This window comes from Cryptomeria japonica, chromosome 9 (genome assembly GCF_030272615.1).
Source record: "Cryptomeria japonica chromosome 9, Sugi_1.0, whole genome shotgun sequence".
Lineage (NCBI taxonomy): Eukaryota > Viridiplantae > Streptophyta > Pinopsida > Cupressales > Cupressaceae > Cryptomeria > Cryptomeria japonica.
In genome coordinates, this window is record NC_081413.1 from 278,228,522 (window position 1) to 278,246,005 (window position 17,484).

The 17,484-nt window shown below is 34.8% G+C and overlaps 1 protein-coding gene across 3 annotated transcripts in view; it reads right to left on the bottom strand.

Moving 5' to 3' along the window:
• Positions 1-13,401: 13,401 nt before the first annotated feature.
• LOC131046588 (large ribosomal subunit protein eL20z) overlaps positions 13,402-17,484 on the bottom strand; it is a 78,682-nt gene continuing 74,599 nt past the window's right edge. For all 3 annotated transcript variants that reach the window (XM_057980355.2, XM_059210964.1, XM_057980353.2), the window contains one exon: positions 13,402-13,857. In XM_057980355.2, the coding sequence (XP_057836338.1) occupies positions 13,804-13,857 (54 nt within the window). In that variant the 3' untranslated portion in view covers positions 13,402-13,803. The remainder of the gene's footprint in view (positions 13,858-17,484) is intronic.

Sequence of the window (17,484 nt, forward strand, 5' to 3'; positions counted from 1 at the left end):
TCAGCACCTTGCGTTAATGCATTGCAAGCATAGCTTGTATCAACAGGAATACTAACCTCTACTCCATTATAAGGAAACTTCAGACATTGATGGCACGTAGATGGTACTGCTTTCATTTCATGAATCCGTGGCCTACCCAGTAAGATGTATGAAAGATGAAGATCCAGGACTTGAAAAATGATATCTCTCTCCGCAGGTCCTACTCTGATTGGTAAAGATACTAGTCCCTTAGAAGTTCTTTTTTCTTCATCATAAGCCTTGATTGTTATCTTCTTTGTTGGATCAATAACATTTTCAGAGAATCCCAGCTGTGTTAATAGATTGTAAGTACAAATATTCAACCCAGTGCCTCCATCTATCAAAACACGTTTAACGCGATGTTTATGGATCATGGCTTCAATGTGTAATGGTTGGTTATGTGGATGAGTCAGTGAGTTATCATCTTCTTTAGAGAACATGAGGTAATGAGGGGAGGTCAGGTGACCTACCATAGATTGAAACCGATCTACGTCTAAATCTTTAGGAACACTGGTGGTAAGTAGAGCCTTGTCTAGGACTTCTTTATGAGTAGAAGAGATCTTAAGCAGTTCTAGAATGGAGATCTGAGCATTGGTTCTCTTTAATTGTTCAACAATACTATAGCTAGGAGAAGACGATGAAACTGGTTGCTTTGATTTGGCCATGATTGTGTCTGTTTGTTTATTTGGCAGTTTTGATGTTGTTTGATCAAAAGTGGAGGAACTAGCTCCTGAGAGAGAAATCTTCCTTTGAGTGCGAGTCACAACATTAGCAGGTTGTGCTTGACTTTGGTGATCTTGGACGATGATCACGTTGCAATATTCAGGTTACACAGATTCAATCATGTTGATCACATTATCGTGATTAGTGTAGGTATAATTGACTCTAGCTCCTCCCTTGGATTTGGAAGATTCCCCTTGTTCATAATTGGGTAAGGGATCTTTAAAAGCCTTATGAACAGCATTACTTGCATGACTTCCAACAATGATCTTGCCTGCGTCAATGAGATCTTGAATTTCATGTCGGAGTTTCATGCAATTGCTTATGTTATGTCCCTTGTTCTGATGATAGTCACAGTATTCGTTTTCTCTCCACCATCTGGGTCTAATTTATGGATCGTATGGTCTAGAATTGTCTGGCAATGCTATCAAATTGTTTGCCAATAAAGTTTTAAAAGCCGACTCATATGACTCATCTAGAGGAGTAAAATCACATTTAGGTTTTGAGACCCAAGGTTTGTCTTTGAACCACTCTCTTGTCTTCTTTGGAGGATTTTCCATTGTAGTTTCAATTGCCTTGAGCGCTTGTGTGCTGCTAGCCAAGTTAAATATTGTGGATTTCGCTTTCGTTTGGACGGTATCTACCACTCCGTCATTGATGACGTTCTTGTCGCTATCTTTGCCATATTTCCAGTATTTACTCTTTTCTTTAGAGCTAGAACCTGACTGTGTTTCCTTCCAAAGTGAGATATCCCCTTTTTTTATGAGCACATCTTCCATTCTGAGGGCGTTATCTACCATTTTGTTGAATGAAGGATGCACTTGCATCTAGACGTTGTACTTCAATTCAGGGACTAAGTTGTTGACAAAGATATCCATTTTCTCAAGGTATGGGATAGTCCGTGAATATCTAGAGAACATCTTTCTCCATCGTTGGAGGAAAGTGAGAAAGGGTTCTCCCGTCTTTTGTCTAGTATTGCAAAGCTCTATCATAGTGACTGGGTGACAAATTTTGTAGGAGTATTGTTGTAAAAATAGTTGGATTAGTTCTTCAAATGTTTTTATCCCTTTGGGTAGACTTGCGAACCATTCCATTGCTTGACCCCCTAAACTCCTTAGGAAAAGGTGCATGAGGTATGTTTGATCATGCATAAACTCCATACAAGCGCCACAAAACTCTCTGACGTGATCTTGAGGATCTGAGGTTCCATCATACTTGTCAAATTTTGGTATCTCAACTCGTGAAGGAAATGGAGACATGTAAAGATTTTTGTCAAATGGAAATGGGCATATTGTGTCTAGAGAATATTGTTTTGGCGTCTTATCCTTGTTTTCTATTTTTGTGACCGCCGTTTGCAATGCTTGCATTTGTTTGCTTATTTTTCCCCATGGTGTCTCTTCCTCTTTAGCAACCAGGGCCTCCACATTATAACCAATAGGGAGTTTGGCACCTTGTTTTGCTAATTCTAGGAAATAGTCTTCTTTTTCCCTAGCCATGATGACCACCATCATTTTCTGGAATTCTTTATTATTTTGACATCTATGTACTTCGTCTTCAGGAGGTTCAGGGAGCTCAGATTCAGTTGATGAATCATTGTCAGTGGCCTAATTGCTGAGATCTTCATGGCTGTTTCGTTTACTGGCTTCTTTTTCTTGTCTTTCCCCAGACATGGTGGGAGATAGGGGTTGGCCAAAGATGGGATTGAAGTAAACTGGTATCTGTGAAGAGGATGGTTTATTGTAAAAGGGATCTCCCACAAAGAATGGATTCTCTTTAGTCGAAAAGGGTGTCTCTTTTGCTTTGTTTGTTTTGCTGCGAGAGCTTCTGGTTTCAACAGGCATTTCTAACCGAAAGGACCAAGAGCGAGATGTGTTGCAAAAGTCGAGATCAAATTGTAGATAGTAGTTCGTTTAACGTAGTAATTAAGAGAAGTAACTTAAGATCTGGTCTGGTTTTAGGAACGATCTATCCTGTGTAAGACGTTATCTAAGTTAACTTAGGTTTGATAAGATGTTTGTTTGAACTAGCTTAAAGATGATCGACAAAATCATGCAATGCAATGGCAGAGGTACACTATCAAGGTTGTTTATGCTTTGAATTACGATAACCAATTTTATGCTCGTTGTAGACTGATCTGGGAAACTTTGACTGTTTTGACTAACAAGATCAAGAATTCATATGACAAAGGATTGGACAGAGATGAGATTCTGACAGACAGAGTTTCAATGACTGACGACTACTAGTTTTTTATAAGGATTGATGTTTCAATGACTGACAGAGACCAGTTTGGACATAGACAGAGTTTATCACTGATTTTGTTTGTTGTTTTCTCCAGTTTTGGTATTCCAGTTTTAGTTTTAGGGATGAAAACATAGAAAACACACAAGATATATAATAATTCAATCACAGCACGCTAACCCTATGGAAGTTGGCTTAGAGAAGAAAACCTTTGCTTGCTGACTTAGGTACACACCCAATAGCTAATCAAAATACGACCGTTGAGTCTCACGCAATGGATTCTCGACGCCGCATTAGCCGACTCCAAATGCTAATGGGGGCACGATATGGCAAGTGTCTTGGGAGATTTACTATCTCTCTTGCACAAAGATTATCAACCTTTCGAAGGTGAATTGGGTAACTTCTATTTTATAGTTCTTAGTCAAGAATTTCGTTTAAAATTACCCCTTGAAGTCATGCAAGCATGATTGAGGCCTATAGCCCAACAAGGTACCGAAACAAGATGTAGTCACGTAAACGTGATTGAGACCACGAGGCCCTACAAAATGCTCGATATGAGAGATCTCAAAGAGAAAACTCAAATAATCCCATCATCTGAGACTTTAATCACCAGAGGCCTATTTATTATAATGAGTTGGAATGCTCAGGTCCAGTTGTACTTACTTGGGTCGTTCTCACAGGGTGATTACTTTTTCCCACTGTGATAGGCCCGCTAAAGGTACACAAATCTCAAAACTTAGAAAAAAGCTTCGAGAGTCTAGATTTCTGATTGTCTATAAAAGACAAGAGCATACTCTCCTACCTTTTAGATTTTTTTGAAAACACGAAAGACAGATTTGTTCTTTAACCAGATAGAAATTTAAGTGCCTAAGAAAATACTAAATCAATACACAATGTTTAGTCGATTCTCCTTAGGCAACCTACAAAACCAATATGTCAACAGTCATTTTCTTCTTGATTCTTTGGCAGGCGTATGTTTGATTGATAGATTCTTTGACAAGCGTCCTGAAAAAATTAAAATCCCAAAATTAGTTTCCAAAATAACATAAAAAATAAATATCAAAAGAAAATTCTAGTATGCAAACTATAAATTAAACTAATCTAACAAGAATTTCCATTTTTTACGACTATCCTAGTTATGACAGTTTTGATAGTACTGCACTCTGTCATTTATAAATTTTGAACTAGAAATAATTTGGAAAATCTCTTCGGTGAAAATGTGGAAAACTTTTATTTAAAAATCATATTAAAATTTGGGTTAGATCCAACGGTTCAATAAAAAGTTATGCCTTCTGAACCGAGACCATTTTTGACTGTCACAAAAGAATAAGTAAAATGATAGTCCTGCACTATGTCAATCATAACTTTCAAACCCAAAATATTTAGGAAAATCCGTTCAGTGAACCTATAGAAAACTTGGTTTTCAACAACATATAAGAAATTGGTTTAGATACAACGATTCAATAAAAAGTTATGCTCTCCAAAACGAGACCATTTTTTACTGTCATAGAAGAACAAACAAAAAGAAAGATTTTTATCTGCAAATTTAACACATGTTTATTGGTTATAAAAAACAAACATTAAATTTCTTCAAGAAATATTAGAAATCTTATAGTTGTGGGTTCGAGCCCCACGATGGGTGCCAGAAATGTGTGTGTGAAAAGTGAACCTGTATCTGTAAGCACAACACTTCAATTAAGTCATTACATGCATGGTTAATTAGATATAATCAATGAATAATAAACCATAACAAATCGACCCATTGCCTTCTAAAAAATGCGAGTATAAGATTGCTCTCAGATTATAGGAAATACCAGTGACTAGACAACATCAAGACGAAGGATTTTATCTATATGAACATGATGAATGCTAGATGGATGCAATATTAATCTAACAATATTTTTGCAATATTAAACTAAATGATTTAATCAATATGAAACAATTAATATGCAATATCTCAATGAAATCCTAGAGCAAAAACAATATAATAACAATATATTCTCCAGCCTCCTTTTGAATGAGAGATGAACCTGAATTTATAGAAAATTCAGAAAGAAACCAACGGCTAAGATCAACTGATGATGAGCGGTCAAGATTTTCCAAGAGGAAGCACAATCTAGGTGAATTGATATAGTTGGATGCTTTTCTCAGTTTTAAAGAAAATTGAACTAAAATTAAGATAAAATCAAGAAAAAACTGATTTATTCTCTATTTCATTCAATTTTGAGATTTAATTGTTTTAATTGCTTTCTTTGAGATTATTTATCAATTTTTAATTTGTTTTTTTCAAGATTATCTCCAATTGATTTCTTTTCTCAAATTTTTAAAAACTTTTATTTGTCAATTAATTCCTTTTTTGATTTATTTCCATTTTTGAAGATTTGTGCTCATAATTTCTAATTCCTCTTTCTTGATTTGTTTCCTTTTTTGAAGATTTGATGGAAAATTGATTTATTTAATTAAATTAATTCCTCTTTTTGATGATTTAATGACAAATTGATTTATTTATTTAAATATGCTAAGATATTTAATAAAATAAATAAGATAATTGTTTAAAATGATTTACTTAGAATGATTTAATTAATTAATTAAATATTTAATTAATATTGAGTGATTGATTTTGCCATGTGACATTTGATGCTTAAAGAATTAATTGTGTGCTCAAGATTCATTTAATTGCCTTTGGTTAAGGCTTTGGTGACGTTGTCGAGATTAGGGGCTCATGTTTTAGATGACCATTTTTAGGGTATTACACCTGCATCTTAGATTGTTGATGTTGTCTCTGCCTCTCTAGATGTTGGCTTTGTTCCTCCTGATGAGGGGAGGTCCTCTATTTTGGACCCATCCTCTTGGCAAAAGGTTGCTGCTAGGGTTGAGGAGGGATGGATTACTATTAAAAGTAAAAAATCTAAATTATCTTAGTCCTCTTTTGATATGACCCTTTGATCCCATAAGGGCAGGTCAAATTCTTGATCCTTCTTGGTTGGGTTAGGGCTGCTGGTTTTTTGCAACATGTAGGTTTTTGGTGGGGGTTAATGTTGTTCCCCTTCTTTTGATTGGCTGGGCCAAATCTCTTTTGTGTTCTATTTCTTTGAGTGGTCTTTCAAGTTTATCTTTCGGTTCAGGTTGCAGGTCCTTCTAAAACATGTCTTATAAACGGTTTCTGGTCCCTTAAAAACTTGTTTTTCCTTAATAAAAAACAAACAAACCCCAAAACACCATTCAGTATACTACCGGTTCACATATCACATCAAACCTACCGGTTTGATCACAAAATCACTTCACAATATCATAATGCATCAAGATATGCAGATTTATCTTACCGCACACCATATAGGGGGGTCCGGAAATGGATCTGACATTAAGCTCCCCCTAAGCCTTTTAACAACTTAGTTTGTTAGTGATGAGTTCTCCACAATAGGTGAAGAATTAGGATCTTCTGATGGTTTGTCTTCAGTTTTCTCATCACTCTTCTTTTTCCAAATCGTGTTCATCTTTGCTTTGGTCTCTTCCACATCAACTTTCTTCTTCCCTTTCTGGTCAACAGATTGATTTATCGGTTGACTCGTTTTAGCTCTACAAAACTTTGCAAGATGTCTCAGTTGGTGAAAATGAAAACATGCCATACCAGATGCTCTCCACAGTCCAGCATTGCCACTACCATTCCTTCTGCATTTTAGTGCTACATGACCGTAGTTATGACAGATTGTGCAAATCACAGTCATTCTCTTTTCCATCTCATAGGGACTAGACGGGATAGCATAAGGTCTCTGCCAATTTGCATTTCTCTGGTCATTAAAAGTTCTAGGCCAATCTCCACCAGATGTATGATTCATTTGGGGTGTCGGATTATTTGCTCCATACCTGCATTCAATAGCTCTATGCCAATAGATGTTGCAAGTGTAACAATATCCATTAAAGGTTCTAGGTTTGTATCCTTGATAGGTATTAGGTCTATAATCATCAAAAGAATTAGATCTACAAACATTAGCAGTATGTACTGGCTTATGACAATTAAAGAATACTGGTTTGTAGGGTTTCTTACCGGTGGATTTTTGGATTTTAAGTGTAGATTTACCTTATTCAATATTGTCCTTTGTACTGGAAGGCTCACCTTTCTCAAAAGTAGTGTATCTTAAGCCATGCGTATCTCCATTCTGCCTTTGTGACTGATTTGCTCATCAAGCATAGTAGAGCTCTTGTTAAACTTTGCAAGTGTTTCATTATCATCAGCAAGTTCCTTTGTAAGATCTTCATTCTTTTTCATACAGGGTTTTCATGTCTAGATCAGCCTTTATTTATTCTTTTTCTTATTGTTCCTCACGAAGATGAGCATACAGGGTTCCAACCTCCTAGTTCAACTTAAAGATCTCATGTTCTTTTTCTCTAATCTTGTCTTTAGTTGTCCTCCTTGCTTCAAGCTCTTGACTCATCCTGATGGTTAGGGCTTCCAACTCTCTCTTCAAGTTTTCCTTCTCATCATTCACTTTTTCAACTTTAGTAACCAATGCATCCATGTTTGCTTCATCTAAAGAATGATTTTCAATAAACTCCATCAATTGTTCTGCAAGCTCTCTTCTCTTAGCAAGTGAGGCTTTATACTTGTCTTTCAATGTATCTAGGGCTTCTTCATCTTTTGCAAGCCGGTTGGACATCTCTCTATAACTCATATCCCCCATGATAGTCTTAGGGATCTTTCCCAAGCAGTTAAGCCTTAAGGGAATTAGGCTCTGATAGGGGGCGTGAATCAGTGCAAGCAAAAACAATAACACAAATCTGATCACAACTTTAAATAACTTAAAGGTTAATAAACATTAAAGAAAATATCACCACATAAGCTAACACCCAATATATCAAGCTCCACGTAACACAAAGATTTATATGTGGAAACTCAAAAGGGAAAAACCATGTTGGGAGTTAATACCCACAAGATTCACTATCTGTAGAATACAAATCTTTGACCGGATAAGGTCTTACAAATATGCTCGGTTAGGAGCAGACCATGTTAGGAGTCACCCGGTTAAGGGATTTACCTCAACCCTGTTAAAAGCTTTGCCCTGTTAGGAGCAACCTCGCAAGAGGAATTAGACTCAAGTTAATGAGCTACCTTGTTAGGGGATTTACAATTTCAGGCATGTTAGCACCTACCCGGTTAGGGGATTTGACTGTTGCAGCTGTTAGGAAAACAATAGTAAAATGATCTGCATGTAGCACCTCTGTGCTTGATAGGATCCGCTTCAGTTTCACTCAATACATCAACAACACATCAATACAGATCTTCTCATATTACCGCACAATCAAACTCTCAATATTCGCTCACGATCTCATAGTCCATCTCATAACTCATCACACTTTTTATAAACATCAACTTAGTCAGCTACTAACCTTGGAACAATTTCCTAGGTTCAATGAATCTGGACAATCTTGCACTACACACTTTACTTATGTTGGCCATTGGCATAACAACTCAAAAATAAAATATTATGTGTATCTGTTTACCGATCTTAGTGACTTTGTTCTACCGGTTAGTTGTTCTTCATGATCGATTGCTTTGTACATCATAACTCGCTCATCTTGTTGAATCTGCCGCTGCGGTGTGAAACATAGCTACCTGATACAATCTCCAACACTCTTGTAAAATCACATCACCTAACTCTTCATTGATCACTCATATCAGTTGTTTGAATACAACTTTGTTCATGTTTACCGATTGAAGTCTTATTTGCAGGTTCACTGGTAAACTGTCTCCTCTACCGATTATGATTTACCAGTTGGCCTAAAAGACTCAGATAACTATCAAAACATAGTTGTCATCAATGACAATATAAAACAAGTCATCAATCACCATATTACATCAAAACATCATCATCAAGCCAACAGGATAAGTCTCTCTCAAAGAACACAACAATTAAATAGAAGTAAGCCATTTCTTAAAAACAAAGAGTACAGATGAGAATAAGATTTACACTTAAATCCAATCCAAGAAGTAAACTAACAAGTCTAAATGATAGCTAGGAATCATGTTGAGTTGAATTCGTCATAGGATTAGTCAATCAATAAGGAGGTTTCTTTTTAGTTGAGATTCATCATAGAAAAAAGAATGGTGTAAAAATTCTTGTATTTGTTTTATATATAATTGTTTAGTAGCCATTTAAAACATCCTATCTAGTAGTTTGAAATAACAATGTGACTTTAACATCTTTGTCATGCTAATCAGATTAATTTGTTTAATGTAAGCTACAGTGGGTTACATCACCCACAAATCTCAAGATTATTTTTACACTTAAAATAAGGTAATACATTGATCAAAATTACACTTTTTTTTAATAGGCTTTGAGTTAGGACATGACAAAATTTTACACGGGGAGAGACAACCTCTAAATATTTTTTATAAAGAAATAAATATTAGTGTAAAAATGTTATACATGAACTTAAGTGTTCAAAAATTGTATGTGTGAATAGTTTCCTATTCTCAAGATGTTAAATAATATTACCATGGTTTGTTTTATTATACTTTGTTAATGGATCTAATAAACCCAATAACTTTGTATATGTTTTATAAAGTAGTGTATTAAAAAAATATCATTGGATGTGGTATCATGACATTAATTACCCGAGTCTATGACAAGGTGATATATGTTGAAAGATGTTTTGCTTAGATTAGGTGTTACAAATACCCTATTGATACTAATGAACTATTTAATATTTCTTTCTTATTAGATTTGAACTTGCCTCAAAACTTTGTCTGATAAGTATGTGAAATGGTATAAACTTTATATAAGGGTAATTGTATACCTCTTTCTATAGACACATAAATATGACCAACAAATTAAATAAATATTTAATGTTTATTTGATGGATCTGTTTCTACCCTCCCTTGTTGTTGGATCTGTTTTTGCTATTGTTGTTCTGTCACAAATTGTTGATGTTGTTGTTTTGTAGCCCCCTATGGCCCTCTTCCAACCCTCTGCTGCCACCAGTGTTCTTGACCCTACGGGGGCCCTTCCGGTGGATCTTAGCATTGCCTGGTTTGTCGTTGTTCGTAGATGTAAGGGGAAATCTTCTCCCCTACCCCATACCCCCCCTCATGGGGGTTTGGGTGGCCCGTTGCCCACTTGAGTGGGGTTTGTTCCCTGGTTGGTTAAGTTCCTGTGTTTGTTCCTTTCGACCTTTGGGTTGTGGTTCTCTTCCAACATCATCTCTCTTGATGTTGTTTTTTGTTAAAGGTCATCGTAATGCTGGTTTTTGATAAAAAAAACAATTCTTCTATTAATTAAATTAATATTTTAATTCACCCCCTTCCTCTATTGATTAAATAAATTATTTAATTTATTTGATTTAATTCATTTAGCCAAATTCTAGCCTTTAATTAAATAAATCATTTTTATTTAATTAAATCCCCTTTTTGACATTTAAATAAATCAATATTTATTTAAATATATCCAATGCAAGTTGCACCAATAAATTGAAATAAATTAATTTTATTTCAATTAAATCCTAAAAATCCCTCCCACTTGCATTCTCCTACAAACCCACCCGCATGCCTAAAACCCTTCTAGATCCTTCTAATCACTTCCAATTTAGCCTAGTCCCCTTTTAATCATTTACACATTCCTTAAGAAAAAGGTCACTTCTCAAAAACTCCCAAAGTCTTCATAAAGCATTAAAATTTTTATTTCTTCAACAAGATAACCTCCAAAGTCTTCCAAACTTTAAGGCTCTTACATAACCATTAATGATTAACTCAACCTTGACCCTTGGTTAGAGACTTTCTCTCTAATTTAACCATCATTTTAACTCATGGGTCTCTTCAAGCATTCATTGCTTTGACTATGCTTATCCCTTTAACTCTTGCACAAGAATTTATCCTTTGGATAAAAGCTTTATCCACTAACTCAACCCTAACCCAACCCCCTAGGGTAATCATCATGTCCCTTTAGGCATTTAATGCCTCTTTTATCTCCTCTCAAGCCTTCTCATGGTGACACTTGTCAACATGAGATTGGGTTGAAAGTATCACGTGGATTGAAGATCCTTCAATCCTAACCCTTGTTAAGATTACTCAATTTTAACCATCCATTTGCCCATTTCTTCTATAAATAGGCCTCATTTCTCTCATTATCCATCATCCAAGTTTTTATGCATCCAGGTTATTGTCTATCAAGAATCCACATTTGCTTTCTTTGCAAGCTTAATCATTCAAGAACATTTTAGCATCTTAACATCCCATCGAACTCTTTGGTGGAATATTTGTACAAGCAAGAACCCTAGCTGATAAAATAGAGGACAAGGATGTCCTCAATTGGCTCTACAAAGATGAGGAGCAATCTAAACAATTGTTCTTAACATCAAAGTACCCACATAACAATATGGTAAAGGTTTCAAAATCATGCAAAACATGGGATATGATGGTTATCGTCCTATTGGCAAAAGAAAAGAAGGTATTCTAGAACCCATACACCTTCCTACTCAAAGTGTTAAAGACAAATCATGACTAGGCTTTGGTCAAGACATTCCAATTCGCAGACAAGAAACAAAAATAGTGCACAAACATCAAGAACAAGAAGCAACTCGACAACAACAAAATGAGGAAACAATTCACAAATAGCAAGAAGAAGCGGTTTGTAAACAACAAGAGGAATATGAACATAAACAAGAAGAACTTGCCATCAAAAAGGAGGAAGCTACTCAAAATCTCTATGAACAAATCCATAAACTACAAGCCAATTCTGAAACAGACTCAAATGAGTGGGAATGGGATTCTTATTCTGAGGAAACTTATGACATTGATATAGATGTGGTTCATACATATGCCCCGGTACCTTATGAAGGACAAAGCTCGAGATCTAGACCGTTTGAATTTGGATCACAACCTATCGATGGCTCTAGTGAGGACAATCAGACTCCAAGCAAGATAGACAATACTAAGGAGAGTATTATCATAGACCTTGACTTTTCAATCACAAACCTTGATAATACATCTATCATGACCCTCGCTACTTTAGATCTTAACCCACCTAACGATTCCTTACCATTAATACATCCTGAACTCGTTGACTAAAAACAAGCAAAACCACTTAGTATCTCTACCTTTCAAGATGATGAAGCCATTATCCATTACCTTTGTTTAATAAACCCAGAAACACGTTCCGCTAGTGAATCTCATAACAAAGCTCTCAACCAAGGGAGTGCCAAGTCTCTTTAGTCGCAAAATGAATAAAGCGAAAAATTGATCTAATGGTGAAAACCATTCAATGGTAGTATTAGATCATAAAAAAGTTATAAAAAAAAAAAAAAGCTGTATCCAACGGTGAAAACATCTCTAAGGCACTAACGAATGAAAGACTTGATACTCTTCTGAAACATTATCAGGAGAGATCACCAATATTGATTGAACCAACTCAATCAATCAACATTGGCACTGAAGAGGCAATAAAGACCATACACTTGGCCGAATCATTGACAAAACAAGAACAACCTCATTTCATCAAGTTATTCAAAGAAAATCAAATCAATTTCGCTCAGTCCTACGTAGTAATGTCAGGGATAGATCCAAATTTGATCATGCACCACCTATCCATAGCTCTCAAAGCTAAGCCAGTAAAGCAGAAACTAAGAAAGATGAATCCACATGTTGCGCTTCTGGTAAAAGCAAAACTAAAGAAGCTGCTAGATGTAGGATTCATCAGACCAATCAACTATGCAGAATGGATTTCAAACATTGTACCTACATCCAAACCGGATAAAAGCATCAAAATATGCACAAATTTCAAAGATCTTAACAAGGCTTGTCCGAAGAATGATTTTCCTTTACCTAGCATAGACACCATTATGGATTTAATAGCGAGACATGCCATGTTATCACTCATGGATGGTTTTTCAAGCTACAATCAGATCAAGATAGCACCAAAAGATCAAGACAAAACAACCTTTCACCTACCCATGAGGTACATATTGTTGGAACGTCATGCCTTTTAGATTAAAGAATGCAGGAGAAACTATCAACTTGCAATGACTACAATTTTTCATGATATGATTCACACATTCATGGAAGACTATGTAAATGATCTACTAGCCAAACCATTCAAAAAGGAAGGACATTTGGAGATCCTAGATAAAATATTTCAATGGCTGGAACACTTCAATGTGCGATTGAATCCAAAGAAGTGTGTATTCGGAGTCACATCAGGAAAAAATAATCTCTTAATATTTTTTTTAAAAGAACTAGATATTAATGTAAAAATGTTATAAATGAATTTAAAAGTATTCAAAAATGGTATATGAGTGATAATAGTTTACTATGATGCTCGATAATATTATCATGTTTTGTTTTGTTGTACTTTGTTATTGAATTTAAACCCATAAACTTTGTACTTGCAATAATAATTCCAAGCAATACAATTATGCATTTACGTAACAACTCCAAACAATGAAATAAAATATATTAAATTGAAATATACAAAATCAAGAGGGATGTATAAGTGTCGTTTAGGGCAAACTTGAACTGTACACAAAGAAGGCATTTTTGATTGCGGTCAAAAGAATCAGCCATACACATTGGTGATTAAAATAGTCAAAAGTTATGTTCTATCATATTGACCTTCCTGTACAGATAGATTACATGGAACTGCACTTCTGTGCATAGTTCCGAAATTTATTCTTGAAAGTTTATTTGTACAATAAATGGAGATGAATTCTCGCAGTGAATAAGATACATATGGATATGCCCACTCTAATTTCTGATTTCCACTGAATTTTCTTTAACTTAAAAAGGGCAGATCATATATGAAAATCAACCCCTTCATTGAAAGTGATGTCCTCCTTTAGCTACAATAGGACAGCTAGGGTGGTAATTAGTGCTCCCACGGTGCATATTAAAGCCTGCATTAATTTGAACACATGCATTACTTATCTCTGGTAATAAGTGCTATTAAAGACAAGCATGCCCATATAATTATCTTGCAATATGAATGCAAAACAATTAGGAAGAAAATTACTAGAGAAAACAATAAAGCAACAATTAAACAAAGATTACAAAACAATATAGACTATATACCACATACAGTAACCATGAAAGTATAAATGAAAACTATATTTACAAGATTAAAATCTATGGAGGATATTTAATGTTTCTCAATCTTACCTACAAACTTCCAACAATACAACTCCTTTATAACTAATTTCATTTACAACAGCGACTTGCAAAAATCCATTAACACACAATACTATATGTTTATTTGATGGTCAGAGTTACTAACTTGGAACTTTAATTTATAGTTGCAGGTAAATCAATATAAACTAAGCCAATCTTTGCAGCAACGCAAAACAATACAGCTACTGTAAACATGCAATTAAAAATTTAATCAGAAGCATATTTGTTGGATTGCTTAGGAAAATAGAAGCGTGAGAAACTTTTTGGTTTATTTTTTTCTTGGATGAATCAAGACCACAATACAATTAATGCATTTCACATATAATTCCAGGTAAGCAACAACAAACTTATAATGAGAATGATATATCCTAGAATTTGAAGTTCTTTGTCAATGCCAAGAGGATTCTCATAGTGAGATTCAAGCTCCAAAACTTAAGGATCTATAAAGCAAATTATCTTTGTATTAAGGAAACAGTAATGTAAAGGAAAGTAAGTTGGATCTAAGGAGTCAAACTCCATAATAGGATTAGTTAAAATCGAGTTGTTGGGTGTCCTTGCTTAAGAATGGACCGTATGGGAGGAACTGAATCAAGAAGAGAAAATTACAACATTAAGCTGTGAAAATTCCTTCTTGGAACCATGGGGAAACTCATTCAATATCAGAACCCATTAACAAGTAAAGAAATGAATAAGCAATATGGAATTTATCATTGGTTTGCTGATTTTCAAATTACCACAAGGAAAAATATTGAACTATGGTTAAAGAGATATGGACATGCTTGGTGTGGTATTGATGGTCATATCCTATGGATGCAATAATTAATGGAGGTCGCAGAATGGTAAAGTGATAGTCAAAAAATGTACAATATATTAACATTCCAAAAATATACCCTGCAAAGATAAAAAGTTCACGTAAAGACTAACCCTAAAGGAACAAAGTCAGAATGGATACTTTAATCATTAATGAAGCTCATGATCAAACACAAGTGGTTCAGGCCAACTAATAGGAGTATGCATCTCCCCTACACTTCTGGCTTTATTATGCCAAGGACAACATTCCAAAAGATCTCACAGGACAATTAAAAAAACATTAAAAGAACAGAAAGTGATAGTCAAAAAATGTACAATATATTAACATTCCAAAAATATACCCTGCAAAGATAAAAAGTTCACGTAAAGACTAACCCTAAAGGAACAAAGTCAGAATGGATACTTTAATCATTAATGAAGCTCATGATCAAACACAAGTGGTTCAGGCCAACTAATAGAAGTATGCATCTCCCCTACACTTCTGGCTTTATTATGCCAAGGACAACATTCCAAAAGATCTCACAGGACAATTAAAAAAACATTAAAAGAACAGTACAATAGTATGGTCACACAACTTAGCCATACCCTGTGCACAAGAGTAATCCAAAACATTTCCACTAATCACCCCTGATTCTAGCTTAATTGACTTTAATACCAAGGATCTTTTAAAATAGCAAATTAAAACTAGGTTACAATACAAATGAAAATGCAAAATCAAATTTATTTCCCCAACTATGATGCAATCAGAGTTTCTTACTTCATATGCAACCTGTGAAAACCCATAATATGCACAGCAATCTAAAGATATGGCAAATAAGTGTAATCTCTCTAAACATTTGGTAGAGGTGAGTTTCTATGAGCTTATACAAATTGGTTGAGACTCAACTTGTAATAATATCTCTGAAAGAACAATATTTGAAAGATTACCAGTGGACCATTTGTGACAGATGCCTACTCCAATGGGAAACAAAGTCAAGAAGCCAAGAAAAGGGGTAAAACATTTATGCAAAGTCCATTTTAGGTAAACTAGAATTTAATTCTAGAATCTAGTCAATCTAGCCAAAAACTCATCCAAAATAAAACTCATTGAAATCAAAATACATCAGCCGAACTGGGACTCATGATCAACAATATCCCTTATGCGTGTACGGAAATAAACATTTACAACTAGCATTCAAGCATCCTGTCACTACTCAGCAGTAGAGAATAATCACAATCATAAAATAAATCAACAAATATCACCCCAAAAACATTACAGAAGTACCTACTCCCAGAAATACTACACTAACTGTAGTAAATCTGCTCCTAATGAGTGGATCTGACTACAAATCCGTCACCAAACACCACAACAACATTTACAACACCCTTTCACAGCTTTGACATGCCTTATTTAATCACCCAAGAGCACTCTGAAAACTCCCTGTACACAAATACAAGCCAAAGATGCATTCCTCTCTAAAGAGAAATATATTTATACCCAAGATCCATGCCCAAATTTCCTAGATAGATGACACATGTTCATTTCTCCACCATTGCACATGCTAGACACCATTGAGAGAATAAATTTTGTTCATACACAGCTCTTTTTTGTTTATCTCAAACAGCAAGAATATTTGTTTCGGGAAACTTTAAATTGCCTACACAAACGTTAGGCTCCAAAAAGTTAGTGGCACAAACTTTAATTTGTAAGAGCAAATTTTAGTCTCAAACATTTACTTTAGCATATAAGAGGTTTATGTTATGTTCATGCCAAAAAAGTAATTTGAGTAACACACTTAATCCCTCTCGTAATATTCCACAAGCTAACCAACGTGATAAAATTACATGGCAAACTACCATTTGACCTCCCAAAAACATCCATGGTCACTTAAATCCACATTATAACAAATGTAAATATTTTATTGAGGTTCACTTGAAAACATTATTAATAACTGCCAAACATTACCTAGAGGCCCAATAGTCAATAATATACCCACCATTCATAACAAACTCACTACATACTATATGATATCACTACCTGAAATTTAAAATTTGAAATTACCAACTTTAAATTTCATGTTGCCAAATAATAGATGAACATGACTTGTATGGTAATTTTATGTCTAGAGCACAAAGAATGTTGACCTGCTCAAGATATTTATGGTGCAAAATAACTAATGTTGAGGCTATGTCCAAGGGGTTGAGCTCAATTGGTTAAATTATTGGGTTGTCATTGTTGAGACCCAAGTTCAAACTCCATAAGACATCTAATGTGGAATTATAAGCCAACTCTTGGTCTTCCATAGTTGGCTTCTAATGTGCATGTAGTTTCTAAATAAGTGGATTTTTATGTAGTGACTTCCATAAGTGATTTCTAGCATGTTTGCTTGTAAGGAGCTTGTTTCATCTCTAAAAGTCCTCAAAAGAGCTTGTATTGGCCTCACATTGCTGCTCATGTGAGCAAAATATTTGTGAAATATTTAATATAAAAAAGAATTTGAGGGTATCACTAGATAACTAGGTAGCATAAATGTGTTGTACCCATTCAAAATTTTTGTATTGTGTCA